At 36.8% G+C, this 18,600-nt stretch overlaps 1 protein-coding gene across 4 annotated transcripts in view; it reads left to right on the top strand.

Moving 5' to 3' along the window:
- PHTF2 (putative homeodomain transcription factor 2) overlaps positions 1 to 18,600 on the top strand; it is a 142,920-nt gene that overhangs the window by 66,031 nt on the left and 58,289 nt on the right. For 3 of the 4 annotated variants that reach the window (XM_024738099.1, XM_024738102.1, XM_024738100.1), the window contains exons 6-9: positions 3,234 to 3,399; positions 4,321 to 4,485; positions 14,875 to 15,061; positions 16,905 to 17,060. In XM_024738099.1, the coding sequence (XP_024593867.1) occupies positions 3,234 to 3,399; positions 4,321 to 4,485; positions 14,875 to 15,061; positions 16,905 to 17,060 (674 nt within the window). The remainder of the gene's footprint in view (positions 1 to 3,233; positions 3,400 to 4,320; positions 4,486 to 14,874; positions 15,062 to 16,904; positions 17,061 to 18,600) is intronic. The other variant, XM_024738101.1, reaches the window with a different exon arrangement.

Below are 18,600 nucleotides of genomic sequence, written 5' to 3' on the forward strand. Positions count from 1 at the left end.
TATGTGCCACATCTTCTTTATCCATTCATCTGTTGATGGACACTTAGGTTGCTTCCATGTCCTGGCAATTGTAAATAAAGCTGCAGTGAACATTGTGGTACATGACTCTTTTTGAATTATGGTTTTCTCAGGGTATATGCCCAGTAGTGGGATTGCTGGGTCATATGGTAGTTCTATTTTTAGTTTTTTAAGGAACCTCCATACTGTTCTCCATAGTGGTTGTATCAGTTTACATTCCCACCAACAGTGCAAGAGGGTTCCCTTTTCTGCACACCCTCTCCAGCATTTATTGTTTGTAGATTTTTTGATGATGGCCATTCTGACTGCACACCAGTCTTTTTTTTTATGCAGCCTTGAAGTTCATTTTTCCTTTCTCAGCAGTGTTTTTGTTTTTCCTCTTAACCTTTGTATATTTACATTCCCACCAACAGTGCAAGAGGGTTCCCTTTTCTGCACACCCTCTCCAGCATTTATTGTTTGTAGATTTTTTGATGATGGCCATTCTGACTGCACACCAGTCTTTTTTTTTATGCAGCCTTGAAGTTCATTTTTCCTTTCTCAGCAGTGTTTTTGTTTTTCCTCTTAACCTTTGTATTCTGAGACTGTCCTCATTCTGTATTGAAATTCTACGTGCCATGTACTGTTCTAAGTGCATTTCGGAGACACTCATTTAATACTCACAACAAGCCAGTGAAGAATGGGTACTATTATTATGCCTAGCTTATAGACACAGGAACTGAAGGACCCAAGGGCCCAAAGCCACACAGTCACCAAGGGTAGCAGAGCCCAGGTCGAACCCAGGCAGTCGGACCTCGAGCCACATGCGTCACACCTCTGGGACTCTGCCTCCCATCACAGCAGCCTGCAGCGCAAAATGCCCAGCACTCCTGAGCGCTTGCAGCCTAAAAGAAGAGGCTGCTCACATTCCATCGCTCTAACAAAGCAACGATTTTAGTTTGGTGGTACCCTTTCAGTCTCTTTAATGTCTTTTATTTTTTTAAAAAAAACACAATCATAATCCTGAATGATTATTTAAATATGTTTTATCAACAAACGCTAAGTAAAAGATAATATCTTTTAAGTAAAGGAAAATACAATAAAAATGAAAGACTTCTATTTAGGTAAAGTTGTTTTTTTAAGCCAGGGTATATCTTATATACATAAGAGGGAGTGAACTTGTAGTTATCTTCTAAGGCTATCTAGTTTACCTAGAGGAGAACACTTTGTTCTAAAGGGGTCAGAAATTGCAATTGCTTATGAGAGTGATAATTAATCAATACCATTCATTGTAACCACTGTTCATTGTGCTTTTTTGATATTGTTGCTTTCTAGTATTTGAAGGCAAACAAGTTTGCAGTGTAAGTAGTGTAAGTAGTTCACATACTGTGGCTGAAATTCACTTACTGGCTTGCCTAAATTAAATAGGGTTACGGTTAGGGAACACAGCTTAGATCAGGCATGAAAAAGAGGTATTTTCAGTTCCAAACCGAAGTTTAACATTATTAGTGTGTATAAGGATTGAACACTGAACACTCTCCTAGCAAAGCTTAGTTTAAAAAGTGACCTGGGGACTTCCCTGGTTGTCCAATGGTTAAGACTCTGCACTCCCAGTGCAGGGGGCTCGGGTTTGAACCCTGGTCAGGGAACTAGATGCTGCATGCTGCAACTAAGAGCCTGCATGCCATAGCAACGACAAAAAAAGAGCCTGGGTGCTGCAACTAAAAATCCCGCATGCCGCAACTAAAGATCCTACATGCCGCAGCAAAGATCCCGTGTGCCACAACTAAGACCAGGCGCAGACTAAATAAATAAATATTAAAAGTAAAAAGTGACTTAACCTGTTCCAAGTTACGTAGCCAGTGACAAAGCTGTGATATGACCCTAATGACCCTCAGCAGTCTGCTAGTGCCTTTAGAAACCCCTGTGCTTCCACCTCCTTGCATGTTGAGTAGGGTATAGTGCTCTGAGTTATGTCCTCATTCTCTATCCCACCTTCATCTCCTGAAGAGTAGAAGAATCATTTGCAGTCAGACTGGGTTTATATAATTACTTACAGTTTTTCACTTCAGTCACATGCCTTTTAAGTATCTCAACTATGTATTCTCAGCTCCATCCCTACTTCTGGCTTCTGTCATGCCCTTATGTCTTTTACCTTCTGTCCTGAATTACAAATCCAAACCAGCCTCTTAAGTTCTAAATTTTCCTAATTATCATTGCCTTCAAGATAAAAAGCCAAGTTTTCGGTCAGTCTCTTATTGAATTTCTCCCCAATTTTAACCAGACTAAATTAGCTCTTTACTCTTTCTTAAACATTCTATGCCTTTTTTTTGTAACCTATATGCTTTTGGGGTAACTCTCTTTGCCTGGGTAGCCCTTTTTTCCTTTTACGTACTTGGTCAACTACTTATTCTCTCAGAGTTACATTAGCTCTGAGAGTTAGTCATCAGAATTCCTTCATAAACCTCCAGTTTAATTACATATATTTCCTATCATACTCTTTTAGTCTACTCAGGCTACTATAACAAAATACTACAGACTGGGGGACTTAAACAACAGAAATTTATTTTCTCACAGTTCTGGAGGTCCAAGATCAAGGTGCTGTCAGGATTGGTGTCTGTTGGAGGTTTCTTTTCCTGACTTGTAGACGGCCACCTTCTTGCCATATCCTCACATGGCCTTTCTTCTGTGCATGAGCTGGGAGAGATTTCTGGTATCTCTTTCTCTTATAGGGACACTGGTCCTTTTGGATTAAGGCCCTACCCTTATGATTTCATTCAACCTTTATTACATCATATAGGCCCTATCTGCTAAGATAGTCACATTGGGGGTCAGGACTTCAACATTTGGAATGAAGGCGGGAGGCACAATTCAGTCCATTACAGGTGTTTTAATTATTTCTTTATATGTCCCCCATTTCCTCTAAACTGAGGAGGGTGTCTGTGATCTTACCAAGAATGTCTTTAGATTTATGTGTCTAGTTTTCATTGAAGTATTAAGTTGTGTACTTTAGAGATCATGTTGGCTGTTACCCTGTTCTGAGAATTTATTTCTGAATGGCATGGTTAGCCAGGGGCAAACAAAATAGTCTGAAAGAGCTTGTCTGGAGTAACTTCTAGACTTATTTAAATTTAGAAAAATTATCTGGCAAAGAACAATGTTAGAGCAATTTTTAAAGTTTTGAGGAAGTGACTGTCAGATCTATAATTAAATGTATTTTCTTTCCCTTTTTATAGTTGCCGCAATAGTACTATTCTGTTCCGCTTCTAGCCCACATAGCATACCTCTGACGGAAGTGATTGGGCCGATATGGCTGATGCTGCTCCTGGGAACTGTGCACTGCCAGATTGTTTCAACGAGAACACCTAAACCTCCGCTAAGTACAGGAGGTAAAAGGAGAAGGTACTGTCTGTTTAAAAGTGATCTTTTTGTAGATTTTTGTAATTTGAATCCAGGCTTGTTCTTGACTTGAATAAAGTGTTATCTTGTAAAGTTGCTTTTTAAAATAAAGCAGTGAGCTTCAGAATCAGCTACTGAATGATTTAGTTTCTGTTATTTGCTTCAGAGTCATTTTGAGACCCCATACCTGTTTTTGTTTTTGTTTTCTTTCTTGAAGCTCATTGCTGAGGCACTTAATATCAATGTAGGGAATACACATTAGCTGGCATTGCTAATAATTCCCACTGTTTACAAAGTCTTGTACTTTGGCAAAAACAAAAGTCAGGGAAATTTTTCAGCTAAATTCCATTTATTAAATGTCATTTGAAGCTGTTTAATATTGCCCTTTGACTAAGTAAGCATAGCAAGTCTTACTGGCCGCTTAGCACAATGGAGTTCTGTTTTAAGGGTCTTTGGGAGCAATTCCTCTTTTGAATATTGTTCCTAAGAGATTGTGACATTTGCAGTTTTGGGATATTGAGATTTAAGCCCTCTTTATTTTGATAAAAAATAATACCTCATTAGATAAATAGCACTGCTGATCACACAGATTACAATTCTCTCCAATTTAAATTTTCTTTTCTTCATCTGCCAGTAGGTGGCATTCAAATAGGGAAGGAATGCTTTTGTAAATATCTGTCCAATGGTGTCCTTACAACCTGTCCACTGACCTGTCAGTATGAGCAAGGAACAATACCTTAACATTTATAGAAATTGGTCTTGAATATATACTTAATATTTGGCATAACTTTTATCCAGCAATCTGAATTTTACTATGTATTAAAGTTCCTGTGTTTATGTTTAGCAAATTTTTAAATGTACTACCGAGAAAGTGGTTGTTAAAATTTTAAAGCTACCTTCCACTCTTAATCTCTTCTAATGAAGGAAATTAAGAAAAGCAGCCCATTTGGAAGTACATAGGGAAGGAGATGGTTCTAGTACCACAGATAACACACAGGAGGGAGCAGTTCAGAGCCACGGTACAAGCACCGCTTACAGCGTTGGCGCTGTCTTCAGAGATCTCTGGCATGCTGCTTTCTTTTTATCAGGGTTTGTATTTATTCAAGACTTCATATGGCATAGAAATGCACTATCCCTTTTCTGGCACTCCAGTCTCAGGTAATGAGTACTAATGACATTAAATATGACAGCCCTATTATGGATTTTATTTTGATAAGTTATAATGCTATAGGTAATGAAAAAATAGAGACCATAAAAATTTACTTTGATATATATGTAAATACATCTATATGAGAATGAATATATACCATCAAAGTATATTCAGTTAGGATTTTTTGGTTTTAGTTTCTTTTGTGATTTCTCAAGCACTATTTTATTTCTATTAAATTGGGTATTTTATTTTTATCAGCACTAATGGTAAAATTGGCTTTATTAATATGGCATGTGAGTTGTATGACTTTTTTTAGCCTCAATTATCTAAAATAAAACATATAGATATTGTTATTTGAAAGAATAAAATATATACTATAATATGAAATTCTGGTTTTGTACTTGGGGTTTTTTGTTTAGTTTGTACCATAATAAAAATTTACCAAAACTGATGAAAGTTGCTAAGTTAATAAATCAAGAAAAGGGATACTGCAAGTAACTATTTACGGTCACTTTTGTTAACTTCTCTACTAATATCATTGTTTTATCAGTTTGTGATTGTGCTCTTATGATAAAGTTTATTATGCATTATACAATTTTAAGCAGTTGTATCGTGGCATATTCTTATTGATTGTAATTTGGGGGGAATTTTTCCCAAATTTTAATATTGATAGTTTGCAGTAATGTGGCATTAAGTTGATTCTCTGACTTTTTCAGCCACTTAGTCTTCTTCCAGAGAAGATACAGGTTTGGTTTTGTTTTTTGCTTTTTGTGGGGGTTTTTTTGGCCACACAGCGCTGGCATGTGGAATCTTCGTTCCCCAACCAGAGGTCGTACCTGCACCCCCTGCATTGGAAGCACAGAGTCTTAACTACTGGGCGGCCAGGGAAATCCCTGTTTTGTTTTGTTTTTAACTTGGGTTGGATTCTGTCTCTCTCTCTGTCTCTTTGTTAGTCTTTTTTTTTAATGTATGTAAATAGCTCTACTTTCTGACAGTAAAGATATGATAGTTTTATCACTGCAGAGTCAATTTCTTAAACATTTCTGAAGACTTTCTGTTAAGCAATTATAAATAGCATAGTGGATATGTTTTGCTTTGGGGTATCATTTAGTTGTCTTCATTGTCTGAAACTGGTGTTGTATTATTATGTAGTATTCAGAATCCTCCTAAATTAACAGGTTGGTGCCTTTAGAATTCTACCATGTTTCTCTAGTCAAACGAGTTTCAGACTTTAATTTTCCTCTTTTGGGGCTGTAGCATGACCTTGACTACTAGTAATTGATATTATAATGGCTAAATCCCTTTGGATTTATTCCCTTTAATCATGACAACTATAATCTAAATGTTTTTAAAGATGCAGTATTTTCAGCTGTCTCATTTGCGACCTAGTTTGCCAGCATATGAATGAGACTGTTTTAAATATTGGGTACAAAAAGATCTTAAAAATGTTAGTTTTAGAAGTTCTAAACTGAGTTCTGGAATCTTGATGATGTCTTGGTGTTTCAGGCTTTGATAAATCAGAAAGGGCTTAAACTGAAATATCAACTGAGACTTAAAATTGTTTCTGGTGATAACAAGTTGAAAAGCTGGATGCTTCCATTAAGGTATCTGAAGTAGTATAACTGATGAGAAAATAAATGCATAACCACACAAATATCTAAGCTTTGTATTTGGTGACTTGATGGTCTTCTAGATGTTAGAATGAAAACTATTATTTTTAACATCCTGTATTTATATGTTGGAAAGACCCTACTTATTATCATCTCTAAGTTCATTTCATTCTCAAGATAAAACTATGCTTTTTAAAATAAGGCATAGTATTTCTTATTTGAAAAAAATTGGGAATTATTGTAAAAGAATTCTACAAACCTGAGAAAACTAAGGCAAACAAAGTATCAATTAGAAAAGATGTAGAAATCAACCGTATTTCCTAAGGATTTAGCCCTTTAATATCAGTTAATTGTCTTAAATTAGCATAATTATAGTTGCTACTAGAAAGATTAAATAGGAAGAATTACCTCTAGATTGTGGGGCTTTCCTGGTGGTTAAGAATCCGCCTGCCAATGCAGGGGACAGAGTTTCACGTCTGGTCCGGGAAGATCCCACATGCCATGGAGCAACTAAGCCCATGCACCACAACCCCTGAGCCTGCACTCTAGTGCCCGCGAGACACAACTGCTGAAGCCCACGCACCTAGAGCCAGTGCTCTGCAACAAGAGAAGCCACCGCAATGGGAAGCCCACACACCACAATGCAGAGTACCCCTTGCTTGTGCAACTAGAGAAAGCCCATGCATGGCAACGAAGACCCAACACAGCCAAAAATAAATAAATATTTAAAAGAGTAGATTTTACATCTCTTCAGCATAATACCTATTTCAAAATTCAAATGGCCGCGATGAAGAGTGGCCCCCGCTTGCCACAACTAGAGAAAGCCCTCGCACAGAAACGAAGACCCAACACAGCCAAAAATAAATAAATGAATAAATAAATTAAAAAAAAAAAAAATTCAAATGGATCCTAAGTACTCTTTCATGTCCTTTAAGATTCATTTGACGATCACAGTATCATTAAAACAAAGTCAGTAGAAATTATGCTCTTTTTTTGAGTAGAAAAAGTAACTTATATAAATTGACTTGGTGAATTAGAGACAGATATCAGAATAAAACCAGTTTACTTGTTATTCCTATGTGTGACTGACCTACCTTGAAGATTTCTGTTCTGTTTAGCTTCCATATTTGCTCTTTTTAACACTAAAGTGAAAATTAGATTCAATAAATTGATGTTCTTCACAGAATGGAGTATACTGCATAATATAAGTTAAAATGGTATGCAGTTCCACCAGAAATTTTTGATACAGGGATTAAAATTTGGTTTTCACTGACTGTAGTTTAAAAAGTTCAGTCATTTAAGCTATAGACTGGGTGAAGGTCTATTGGATGTCTTCCACAGACAAGGATGAAGACTGTGTAAATGCCAGTATATCCCAGATTTTTAAGGCCACAACTAGATAACTTACTGAATTTGCTAGAGTCACTGTATTTTAGAGTTGGACTGGTCCTAAAAAGATTACAGGTACTATAAATAAACCCAATTTAGTACACACCTCTCAAACTTATGTGTGGCCGAGGATACTTAGAGAAACACAGGGTCCCAAAAGTCTTTGAAGGGCTATATTAGCATGTAATCAAGGTGTATGCATAGCTCCAGATAGCAGTGATGGTTATATGTAGGCCCCTGTGTCATTTTCTTATATCTGAGATTTTATGCATTTTGTTTCTCTAACCTCCTCTCCTCCTTGATTCCTAACCTTGTGCAAATGAGAGCAAGGCCAGAAATTTCATACTATGCTCTAGAACAAGAGTTATCTGCTACTGTTAACTTCCCCCTAGCAACTCTAATGTCCTTTAATACTGAAAGGATGATCTTCAGTTGGGTCAATTTGTATACCTCTGAATATTTTTGAGAGCACCAACAAATACTTCCAACGTTTTTGCCATGGCAGGACAGAGTATCATGAGTGTTCTTGATTACCTGACTAGGTTTTTTAATGTAGAAACACAGTGGTTTTCATGTTTGACACAATTCATTTGAGATATATATATTTATATATATTTATATTTTTTTATTTTTTTTGCCGTACACGGACCTCTCACTGTTGTGGCTTCTCCCGTTGTGGAGAGCACAGGCTCTGGACACGCAGGCTCAGCGGCCATGGCTCACGGGCCTAGCAACTCCACGGCATGTGTGATCTTCCCGTACCGGGGCACGAACCCGTGTCCCTTGCATCGGCAGGCGGACTCTCAACCACTGCGCCACCAGCGAAGCCCTACAATTGATATTTTATAAGCTAGTAAGTTTTTAAAAGTTGTGTTAACTTTTTGGCTAAAGGTTTTTGGATTTTTTTTTTTTTTTTTGCTGTACGCGGGCCTCTCACTGTTGTGGCCTCTCCCCTTGCGGGGCACAGGCTCCGGACGCGCAGGTTCAGTGGCCATGGCTCACGGGCCCAGCCGCTCCGCGGCATGTGGAATCTTCCTGGACCGGGGCACAAACCCGTGTCCCCTGCATCGGCAGGCAGACTCTCAACCACTGCGCCACCAGGGAAGCCCTTGGCTAAAGCTTTTATGTGAAAAAATTCAGTTTTATAATTTACTTATGGTGTAGATTGTACATTTATTTGCATTTTTTAAGGAAAGAATCAAATTGTCTCTCACTATATCTCACAAAGGAACTAGGGTAATTATACTACATGTAAAGTCATGTCCTCCTAAGAGTATTTTTGACATAGAGCTACCCTTCTTGAATGTCAAGCATAATACTTTAAAGAAAATTTTACACAGGTCATGCCATCCAAAGATTCAAGTGTTAATTAGTTATTAGCTAGTTATAAAACTATAAGCCATGACCATGGCAGTGAAATTGCACATTGTATCTTTGCAAATGCTTTTTGTTCAGCATCCAGTGCAGCAGTATATAAATGCTGAACCACTATGTTGTACACCTGAAACTAATATAATATTGTATATCAACTCTACTTCAATTAAAAAAAAAATCCAAATGCAGGAAATACTGTTTCTGTCATGGAATACATAAAATCATAGTAGACTTGTATGTCTCCATTTTCAACATACTACTGACCTCACGGCCCAGGTGCCTGTGACTCATAGTGTTTGGGTTGGTCTAAAAAACTATTGTTAACTCTGGTTTTATTAAGTGAGTGTGTTATATGCATAAAGTGTAGCTATCAAAAGGTAAGAACTTTCTGTGGATAATACTAAAAAGTACCATTTCTTTCTATATTGTAGGACAGTAATTCCTAATCAGCTTCTTTCTATCCTGCTTTTGTTTTTGATAGGGAATGATGATTTAGAATCATGTGTTTATTTTAAAATCAAAGTGCTGTTAATATTGAATCACTATGCTGTAAAAAAAAAAAAATACAATTACAAAAAAAAATGCAATTACAAAAAAAAGCCCCACTAAATTCTCCCCTGAGAAGGAGGAAATTCTATTAAATGATCCCCTGCCCCCCAGAAAAAGAAAGGAAAAAAATCAAAATATTTAGCTCGCTTCAGTTTATTTTTTTACATATTTTTCAGTTCACTTAAAGAGAAGTAACTTCCCTTTAAAAAATATACTCTAAGTAGAATTTCACAATATATATATATTTAAAATATAAATCTCTCACTCCCACTGTTTTTCCCTAATAATTTTACCCCCTTTTGTAAGGGAATGGGAAGAATTACTTAAACATATGAGTCTTGGTAAACTATGTTCCTTTTGAGAAATTAATATAATTCTGTGAAGTTCTTACTTTCAGCAATTAATGACAATATGAATGATATAGCAATCAGTGGTAAAACTAAACCTTGCCTGGGACAATCACAATTTTTGACCCTCTTTAACCTGCTTTATTGGAACTTAGCCCTCCTACATTTTCTCCTGTCAGCATGTCCCTGATGCTCAGATCTAAAGTAATCAGTTTGTACCTTTAAAAATATATAATTTTATTTTGAAGCAATTTCAAACTTACAGAAATGTTGAGAGAACAGTGCAAAGAACTCCCATATATCTTTCCCCCAGAGATCCAGTTCAATTCTGTTGATTGTCCCTATTTATATCCTTTACAGCAAAAGGATCAATCTGGGATCATGTGCCACATCCAGGGGTCATGTCTTGTCTCCTTCATTGTGGGACAGACTTCAGTCTTTCCTCAAGTTTCATGTTTTTCACAGTTTTGAAGATACAGGGCAGCCACTTTGTAGAATGTCTATTAATTTGGGTTTGTGCACGTGGTTTTCTGGGTCTGGCTCCAAGTGACTTGTGAGAGCTGAATATGTATATCTCTTCCCAATGCTGTCTTCAGCGTTGTCAGTTGGTATTTGAAATTGGCCGTGGTAGGATTATTTACACCATGGGAATAAGGGAACGCTGTAAACAAGAGCTTTTTACCCCTGGATAGCTGGTTGTTCAACATTTAGCAGCATATCACTGAGTTGGTAGTGTGATATTTCTTCATAATTAAACCCAGTTATGCATTTTTGGCAGCAGTATCATTGCATCCTGTTAGGTGGCAAACTATGTAGATTTGTTCCCTTACTAGTGATATTTATATGAATCACTTGATTAAGACAGTGTCTGCTATATTTTTCCATTATAAATTTATTTATTTTTTCCTTTATAATCAACAAATGTCCTATGTGGAGCTGCATTAACTATAAAAATAACCTATTTCTCATCCCACCTTCACCTTCTGGTTTTAGTATCCATTGATGATTCTTGCTTGAATTATTATTATGGTGGTTGCCAAATGATGGTAATTTTTCTAACTCTATTGTTCCTTCTACATTTATTACTTGGCATTCTACTTTACGGAAGAGCTTTCCCTTAATTATTTACTTATGGATTTCTATATTTTTCAATTTGTTGCTGTCATTATTTATTTTGTTATTAGATTGGCTTCAATTTGGCCAGGGGAGCCCCTTTAAGCAGTTTCTTTGTCTTTTCGTCATGTCCTTATCATTCTCTGAACCCTTCCTTACTTTCTGGCACAACAAAGTGTTTCCAGCTTCAACTTGTACTTCCACTGCCTCAGGCCTGGAATGAATCACTTCTTCAAGGAGAGTGGTGTATAGAAACCAAGATCTGAATGCTGGATACGCTCATTGCTATTGTGGTGTTGCTACCCTGGGGCCTTCTCAGTGGACAGAGCTAGAAAGTGTGTGTGTTTTTGTGTGTGTGTGTGTCCTTTTACGTTTATATTTATTTCTTTAGATATAAACCATGAATTTGCAGTGGTAGTTCCAACTCAGATACAATATCACAGAGTTCATTTTATCTTTTCTCCTCTTTATATCTTCCTTCTCTACCACTGAAAAGTCTGGTTCCTATTGTCCTCAATATAATTATTCAATTAATCCTCTGTATGTAGCCCATCTCCCATCCCCTCTGGGGTGTACCTGGCCCCCTGCCCTAAAATTGCCTTCGTATGAGTTACCATTACTGGCTGTTGCTGGGCTGTTCCTGCTGTTCCATTCCAACAGTGCTTTTGCAAGTGCTGTTATCACCAGCCACTGCCAAGCTGCCTCGATTTGTATTTTGAGCTGTTTGTAAACTCTGAGGTTGGTACTTACATTTAGTGTTTTCTTTGTTATTTCAGCTTGGTTTGTAAGTTATCTGCACTTAGCAGAAGAGAAGCATCAGATAGCTACTGTAGCTTAGTAACTTGCTGTTCATATCTTCTGATAGTGTTACTTGTACTTCGAGGAGATATTGGGAGAGAGAAACAACCCAGAGAAGATTGGAAGGAGGCAGAGATAAGGAAGAGAGGAAGTAGGGAGGAAGTAGGAGATAGCCGAAAGGTAAATGGAGCGAGTGCTACTAGTACTCTTGCCCCTGGCTTAACATAGTCTTTACTCTGTCCTGGTAAGGAAAGAATACATTCCCCTTAGAAAAATTCTTAAAGCAGCCGTTATTACTGATTCAAAGCCCTTTTCACTAAGCCCGTATCTTTTGGCCCTCTAGGGTTCTGGTTCACTCTGCAAGTTTACAGCTACTTTTTTTTTGCTTTGACCATTGGCTTCTAGGCCTGTGTTATCAACTGCTTACTGATCTTTCTCAGGATGTTCCCAGGCACTTCAGGTCCAACATTCTATCTTTCTTCCCAAATAAATTTCTCTTCTTGCATATCCTGGCTGATTAATGGTTCTGTTCTATCAACTTTTCAGTCTTCCTTTACCTTATTCACCACCTTCCCCCTCCCTTTCCAGCCCAGTACAGTTTCCATGAAGCTTCATAAATACCTTTCCAGCACACACTTTCACTGTCTTTGAGTTTCTCACATTTTTAAGATATCAAGTAACTTCACTTCCCTTGGTGTTTTTCCACATCTACGTTTTCCACAATATTCAAGGGAGAGGTAAAGGGAACAGTTAATAACTGGTATTTCTATCTCCTTCTTCTCTAGGCAGAGAAGGTCACAGGTTTTCTCTGCACCTTTTATTTTCTCTTTTCTCCTCTCTATTGTAATTCATTTTCCTCCCTCCCTCTGCCACTCTTAAATGATCTTTGTTCTATGGCTCATTCCCTTAGTCTCTCCATGCCTCTTAGGGTAATATAGAAAGAAAAGGGTCAGAAGATTAGACTTTTGAGTCTTGCAGCTCTGCTGAGGTGTGTTCTTCATAACCAGAAAGCATCAGAGCTCTGTAGAGCATATGGGAGGTATGGCCTGTCTGTCCCCTTTAGTAGTCTTGCAGGAGAAGGTCAGGAAGGAAAGGGGCCTGTTTGTACGAGACGGAAATTTTCTAGGCTTTCATGAGTGTGTTAAGAAGAAATCCTAACAGGCAGTTTCCCAGAGAGTGGGCATTTGGAGGTAGTGTGGAGAATATAATTAACCTCATAGTCAGAAGGTCTGTGTTCTAATGGCAGCTTTGCCTCTAACTGGCTTTGTGACCTTAAATAAGTCACTTAGACCTCTTTATATTTCTGATTCCTTGTTTCCAAAATGAATATTTAGCATAGATGAATTCTAAGGTCCTGCACAGTTCTGATAGATTCCAATAGAACTGAGTAACTGTAGTGTTAAAGATAACATTTTTTCCCCATTTGAAAGTCCTTTTGTTTTTTGAGCTGCCTGAAGGCAATATACTAGTTTTATTTTTCCTGTCTTGCAAAACTGATACTTTGGAGAAAATTCAAGGGAATTTATTTAAGTATAATTAAATACAATTGCTTTTTAGTAATGTTTTATGACAGACTTAATCTGCATTGAGCACATTTTAATTTTATGTGGGATTTACATTATGTTTCTACTAATATTTCTTTTGGATAGCCATTCTTTCACCCACCGTAGTCTCTGAAGAGGACTCTTCAAGCATTTGCCTATTAATCAAATGGTTTATTATTTTCCATGTTATATTTTTTGTATTGAGAAAAACTTAATACCTATAAATGAAGAACCTCAATTGTAGTCTTTTAGGTACTTGTAAGCTACGTTACTAACATTTTTTCTAGAGTATTTCAGTGGGTGAAAGAGGTTACTTCTTTTTCTTTGCGTTCTTTGTTTTTACTTCTTCCATTATGTAGAATCTTGTACAGAGTTTTCCTTTTTTTCATGTGCTTTGTGTTACAAAAGGTCCTGTGTCTCCATTGTATATTAAAATGAATTTATCAGAATATTTATGTATCCATACTAATGGTAAAGTATTTGGGTAAAGGAGAGTATTAAAACTAAGTTAAGGGCTTCCCTGGTGGCGCAGTGATTGAGAATCTGCCTGCCGATGCAGGGGACACGGGTTCGAGCCCTGGTCTGGGAAGATCCCACATGCCGCGGAGCAACTGGGCCCGTGAGCCACAACTACTGAGCCTGCGTGTCTGGAGCTTGTGCTCCACAACAAGAGAGGCCGCGATAGTGAGAGGCCCGCGCACCACGATGAAGAGTGGCCCCCGCTTGCCGCAACTAGAGAAAGCCCTCGCACAGAAACGAAGACCCAGCACTGTCATAAATAAATAAATAAATATTAAAAAAAAAAAAAAAAAACTAAGTTAAACCACTAATTGCAACTTAATAATTACTGAGGTAGTTCTTTAAAAAATAAGACCTTAAAAATATATTATTAACCATAATAAAATCGCTAAAATTTTGATCCTAGATTTTGCTCAAAGACCAGGTGATTTTTTTAAATCATTTTTTTAATAAGTTTATTTATTTATTTATTTTGGCTGCATTGGGTCTTCGTTGCTGCGCGCGGCCTTTCTCTAGTTGCGATGAGCGGAGGCTACTCTTCATTGTGGTGCACGGGCTTCTCATTGCAGTGGCTTCTCTTGTTGCAGAGCACGGGCTCTAGGTGCGCGGGTTTCAGTAGTTGTGGCACGTGGGCTCAATAGTTGTGGTTCGCGGGCTCTAGAGCGCAGGCTCGGTAGTTGTGGCACATGGGCTTAGTTGCTCCACGGCATGTGGGATCTTCCCGGACCCGGGCTCGAACCCGTGTCCCCTGCATTGGCAGATGGATTCTTAACCACTGTGCCACCAGGGAAGTCCAGACCAGGTGATTTTGACCAATAATTGTTTGGTAAGTTAGGGCATGTCTCTTAGAATTGCTATTTGTAAGACCTTAAAAGTTATAAAATAAGCTGAAGTAGGACATTGATTTACATGTTTATTTTTTTATGATAGATATTTCTGAATTATTTATTGTAAAAATAAGGTAGTGATTAAAATGCTGAGAAATAACTACCAGATTTAATTATTAACAGATCATAATTTCTGCTGGTAACCTATCCAGAATAAGCTAAGTCCACGTAACATGCTTCACATATTTTCCTTTTTAGATCAAAGAAAGCAAAGAATTCAATTGATAAATCAACTGAGACTGACAATGGCTATGTATCCCTTGATGGGAAAAAGACTGTTAAAAGCAGCGAAGATGGAGTACAAAGCCATGAACCTCAGTGTGAAACTCTTCGAGCAGAAGAGGCCACCTGGAACACAGGAGCACTGAGGAACGTTCCCAGCAAAGTAAGTGTGATTTTTAAAAGTAATTTGTGTGATTTTATGTTAGTTAATGGGAAGTGACTTAGACATAGTAGTTGCCCTTGAGTATATGTATTTTCTCCAGAATGTATTCTCTGAGCCTTTACAAATCACACTGATGAAGCTGAAAATCCGATAAAGCAGTGTGAATAAACCTGATTTCCAGTATAACTTGGCACCTTCTGAATTGATTGATGGCTCCAGTTTTTCTGAAATGTTAAAGCACTTTGTAATTTATAGTTGATATTTGTTAAACGTTACTTTTTATTTCCCCATTTTTGTGTGTGTGTAAGAATTTATTTCAAATGGAACATCTAAATTATTCTAGACACTGAACTAGGACCCTGGTTTTCCATTAATGTTCTCTTTAAGAAAATATTACCTTGTTTTTCCTACCTTTGTTACCTTTGGTGTCAGCACATTTGTTTTGTTTTTAATTTGAAAAAAAGTCTTACTGAGGAAATATTTGCTAAGGATAACAATTGTTTGTTTACTTTTCCAGAAGAAACCCTGGGTTTATTGTAACAGAGCTTAATGTAATATCTTCTTTCTGTTTGTTTACCTGAAGATTTTTGGTTAAATAATCTATTCTTTTTTAATTTTATTTATTTATTTATTTATTTGTTTTTAATTTTTGGCTGTGTTGGGTCTTTGTTGCTGCGCATGGGCTTTCTCTAGTTGAGGCAAGCAGGGGCTACTCTTCTTTGCGGGGGGCGGGCAGGTTTCTCTTGTTGCAGAGCACGGGCTCTAGAGCGCAGGCTCAGTAGTTGTGACGCATGCACTTAGCTGTTCCGTGGCATGCGGGATCTTCCCGGGCCAGGGATCGGACTCGTGTCTGCTGCGATGGCAGGCGGATTCTTAACCACTGAGCCACCAGGGAAGCCCAAATAATTTATTCTTTAAAAGCTGTTACAGTAAAAAAAAAATATATATATATATATAGTCAGATTAAAAGATGTTACCTTTGTTACATTTAGGAACGTAAGCATGAACATGTGTGTTGAGGAAAGTAAAGGAAGAAAAGAGTATTCTCTATTTTGAGTGAAGTATGTGTTATTGCTTGACAGTACATGTATTTTCAGTACCTGTAGCTATATAATAAATAGCATGGGGCAGCAATGAATCAGAGTCCCTTACTCTGATTTTAGATTTTTGAGGCATTTAACTCTCTGGTAATGTGAGCCTCACATCACTAGCATCAGTCAACAAATAAATTAAGTTTTTAGTCATGCAGTTTTCAAACACATTTCCAGGTATGTATTACCTACTAACGTCATATAAGAGGAACATGAAAGTATCAGTAAAATATCTGCTCTGGAGTCTCTCAGTTTCAGAACTTCTGGAATCTGGTTATCTCTAAAAAATCAATATTTACATGGTGTTGTCTGCCTCGTATGTATTTCATTCAGCTACCAGTCACTTCCTCATTGCCTCATAACTCATTATTAAATCAGTGCTGGTCTTAAGATTGATAGCATTTTTGGTTTGTGAGAATAATGTAATTCATTTTAGGTCTCTCAAGCTTCCTTTAAAGGGTCTCTGTTCTGCTTTTATACTATTTTACGTTCTCAATTTTGTTAGACATTTCAGATCCTTTTGTGAACAGAAATGTCATAGAACAATATTTGACAAATGACTATTGAGTTACTTTAGTCACTGATTTAAGACATTTTTTAGAAAATCAGGTAGTACTAATCAATTACTCTGAGATCTTTAGAGGTATTTGAAGGTATATGTGTATATGTATGTATAATTTAAAATTTTGCAGTTTTAAAGCTGCAAGGTTAGTCAGAAATTACCAACAACTCTTTTTATACTCCTAACCTAGGATACCCAAAGGACAGTAACAAATGTCTCTGATGAAGTCTCCAGTGAAGAAGGTCCAGAAACAGGATACCCATTGCGCCGTCATGCAGACAGGACTTCCGAGAGCATTCTTCGGAATAGAAAGTCACACCATTATAAGAAACATTACCCTAATGAGGTATATACTTTGGCCTTGCATCTGTACATATATATCTATTTTGTATGTTTTTAATTTACAACTTTTTTCAGCAAATTTAAGATTATTGAAATAGCAGATATTTCCCATCAATCTCAATATCTTACTGTTATATGATCTGGACTTACAGAGGAGCAGTCTTAGATTAATGTATTTCACACATGATAGCCACACACTTGTATTCATTTTGTGCATTATCTCTGAAGACTCATACATTGAGTTTGTTGTTTCCTTTTAAAGAAGATCCTGGAGAGACAATCTGTGAACTCCTATGTTAGTCTTTTCCACGATTTGAAAGGCTTTGTAACTTCTAGATTGTAGCCAAGTTATTATTCTAAGTGACTTCCTTCATGTTACTGTCACCAGTTAAGTCGCCCAGGCTATAAAATTCAACTCCTTTTTCTTCTTGATTCTGTTTTTCTTTGTTAATGTCTGTTTTTCTCCAAACCCTTTTCCAACTTTATCACATCTCTTGAAGTTATTATATCTCTTGAAATATTTAAATAGAAAAAAAATTTCATTCAATTGTATTTTCACATTTTATTCTAAAGACAATACATTGTCTTGCTTGAAGGCACATGAATTACTTTTTACTTCACTTTTTGATAAACATTACCTTCTACTCTTTTTGTACTGTATTAGAATATATATATTTTTTCTTGATGATTTAGGGTCAAACTTGCGAAAAATCTAATATTACGCTGTGCTGGAATATGGATAGCTTAAGAGTTTTAAGATTAGAAGAGTTACTTGTTCTTTGTACACTCTTCTTTGTGGTTTTATCTCTAGTCAATCTTTCTACGTGACTACAGCTGTTTCTTCTCTCAGTGGCTGCCATTAGAAAGACACTAATGCCAGTATGTCTACTCATTGCCTCTTCATCCACATTATCTGATGTACCGTTTAGTGTTCCTAAGCCAGTTAACCATGCTTGTGAAATTCAAAGTCTTATTCCATGCACAGGTAGAAGTCTGTTGGTCCTGGAAAGAATTTAGGACCTCCTATAGAAGGAGGTCTCCACTCTCCTGTAGAATAAATTACTTGGCTTTAGAGGTACTTTTCTCTCCCCTAATCTTTACTTTTCTTGGTTTGCAGCTATATTTTGAAATATTGAGATTCTTGAAGGACAGAACATTATTCTACTAATCTTAACTTTTAAAAAATAAATGTTTCTTAAAATCTTCCAGATTCCAAGTAAGGCTGATAATTAGCTAGTAGGCATTGGTTGTTTTAAATCTTTTTAAAAATGATATAAAAGATTACTTAAAAATAAAATCTGGTCTTCAAATTCTTCATCTGTGAAGTGAGGAACTTTAGACTAGAAAATATTTAAAAAGCTGTATTTCATTTCCAAATTTTTTTACTCTCAAGTCAAACCACCTTCAAAGTTGTTCTTATTTTTTATTGAAAAAGAAAAACACAGCCTCCTTTGAATAAGTAAAATTCAGACAGAGGATTTGTAGTGTTGTTTTGCATCTATATGTATTTATTACTATACTCTTCAAATTACTGGTGATACTGT

This window comes from Neophocaena asiaeorientalis, unplaced genomic scaffold (assembly GCF_003031525.2).
Source record: "Neophocaena asiaeorientalis asiaeorientalis breed wild unplaced genomic scaffold, Neophocaena_asiaeorientalis_V1.1 scaffold170, whole genome shotgun sequence".
Classification (NCBI taxonomy): domain Eukaryota; kingdom Metazoa; phylum Chordata; class Mammalia; order Artiodactyla; family Phocoenidae; genus Neophocaena; species Neophocaena asiaeorientalis.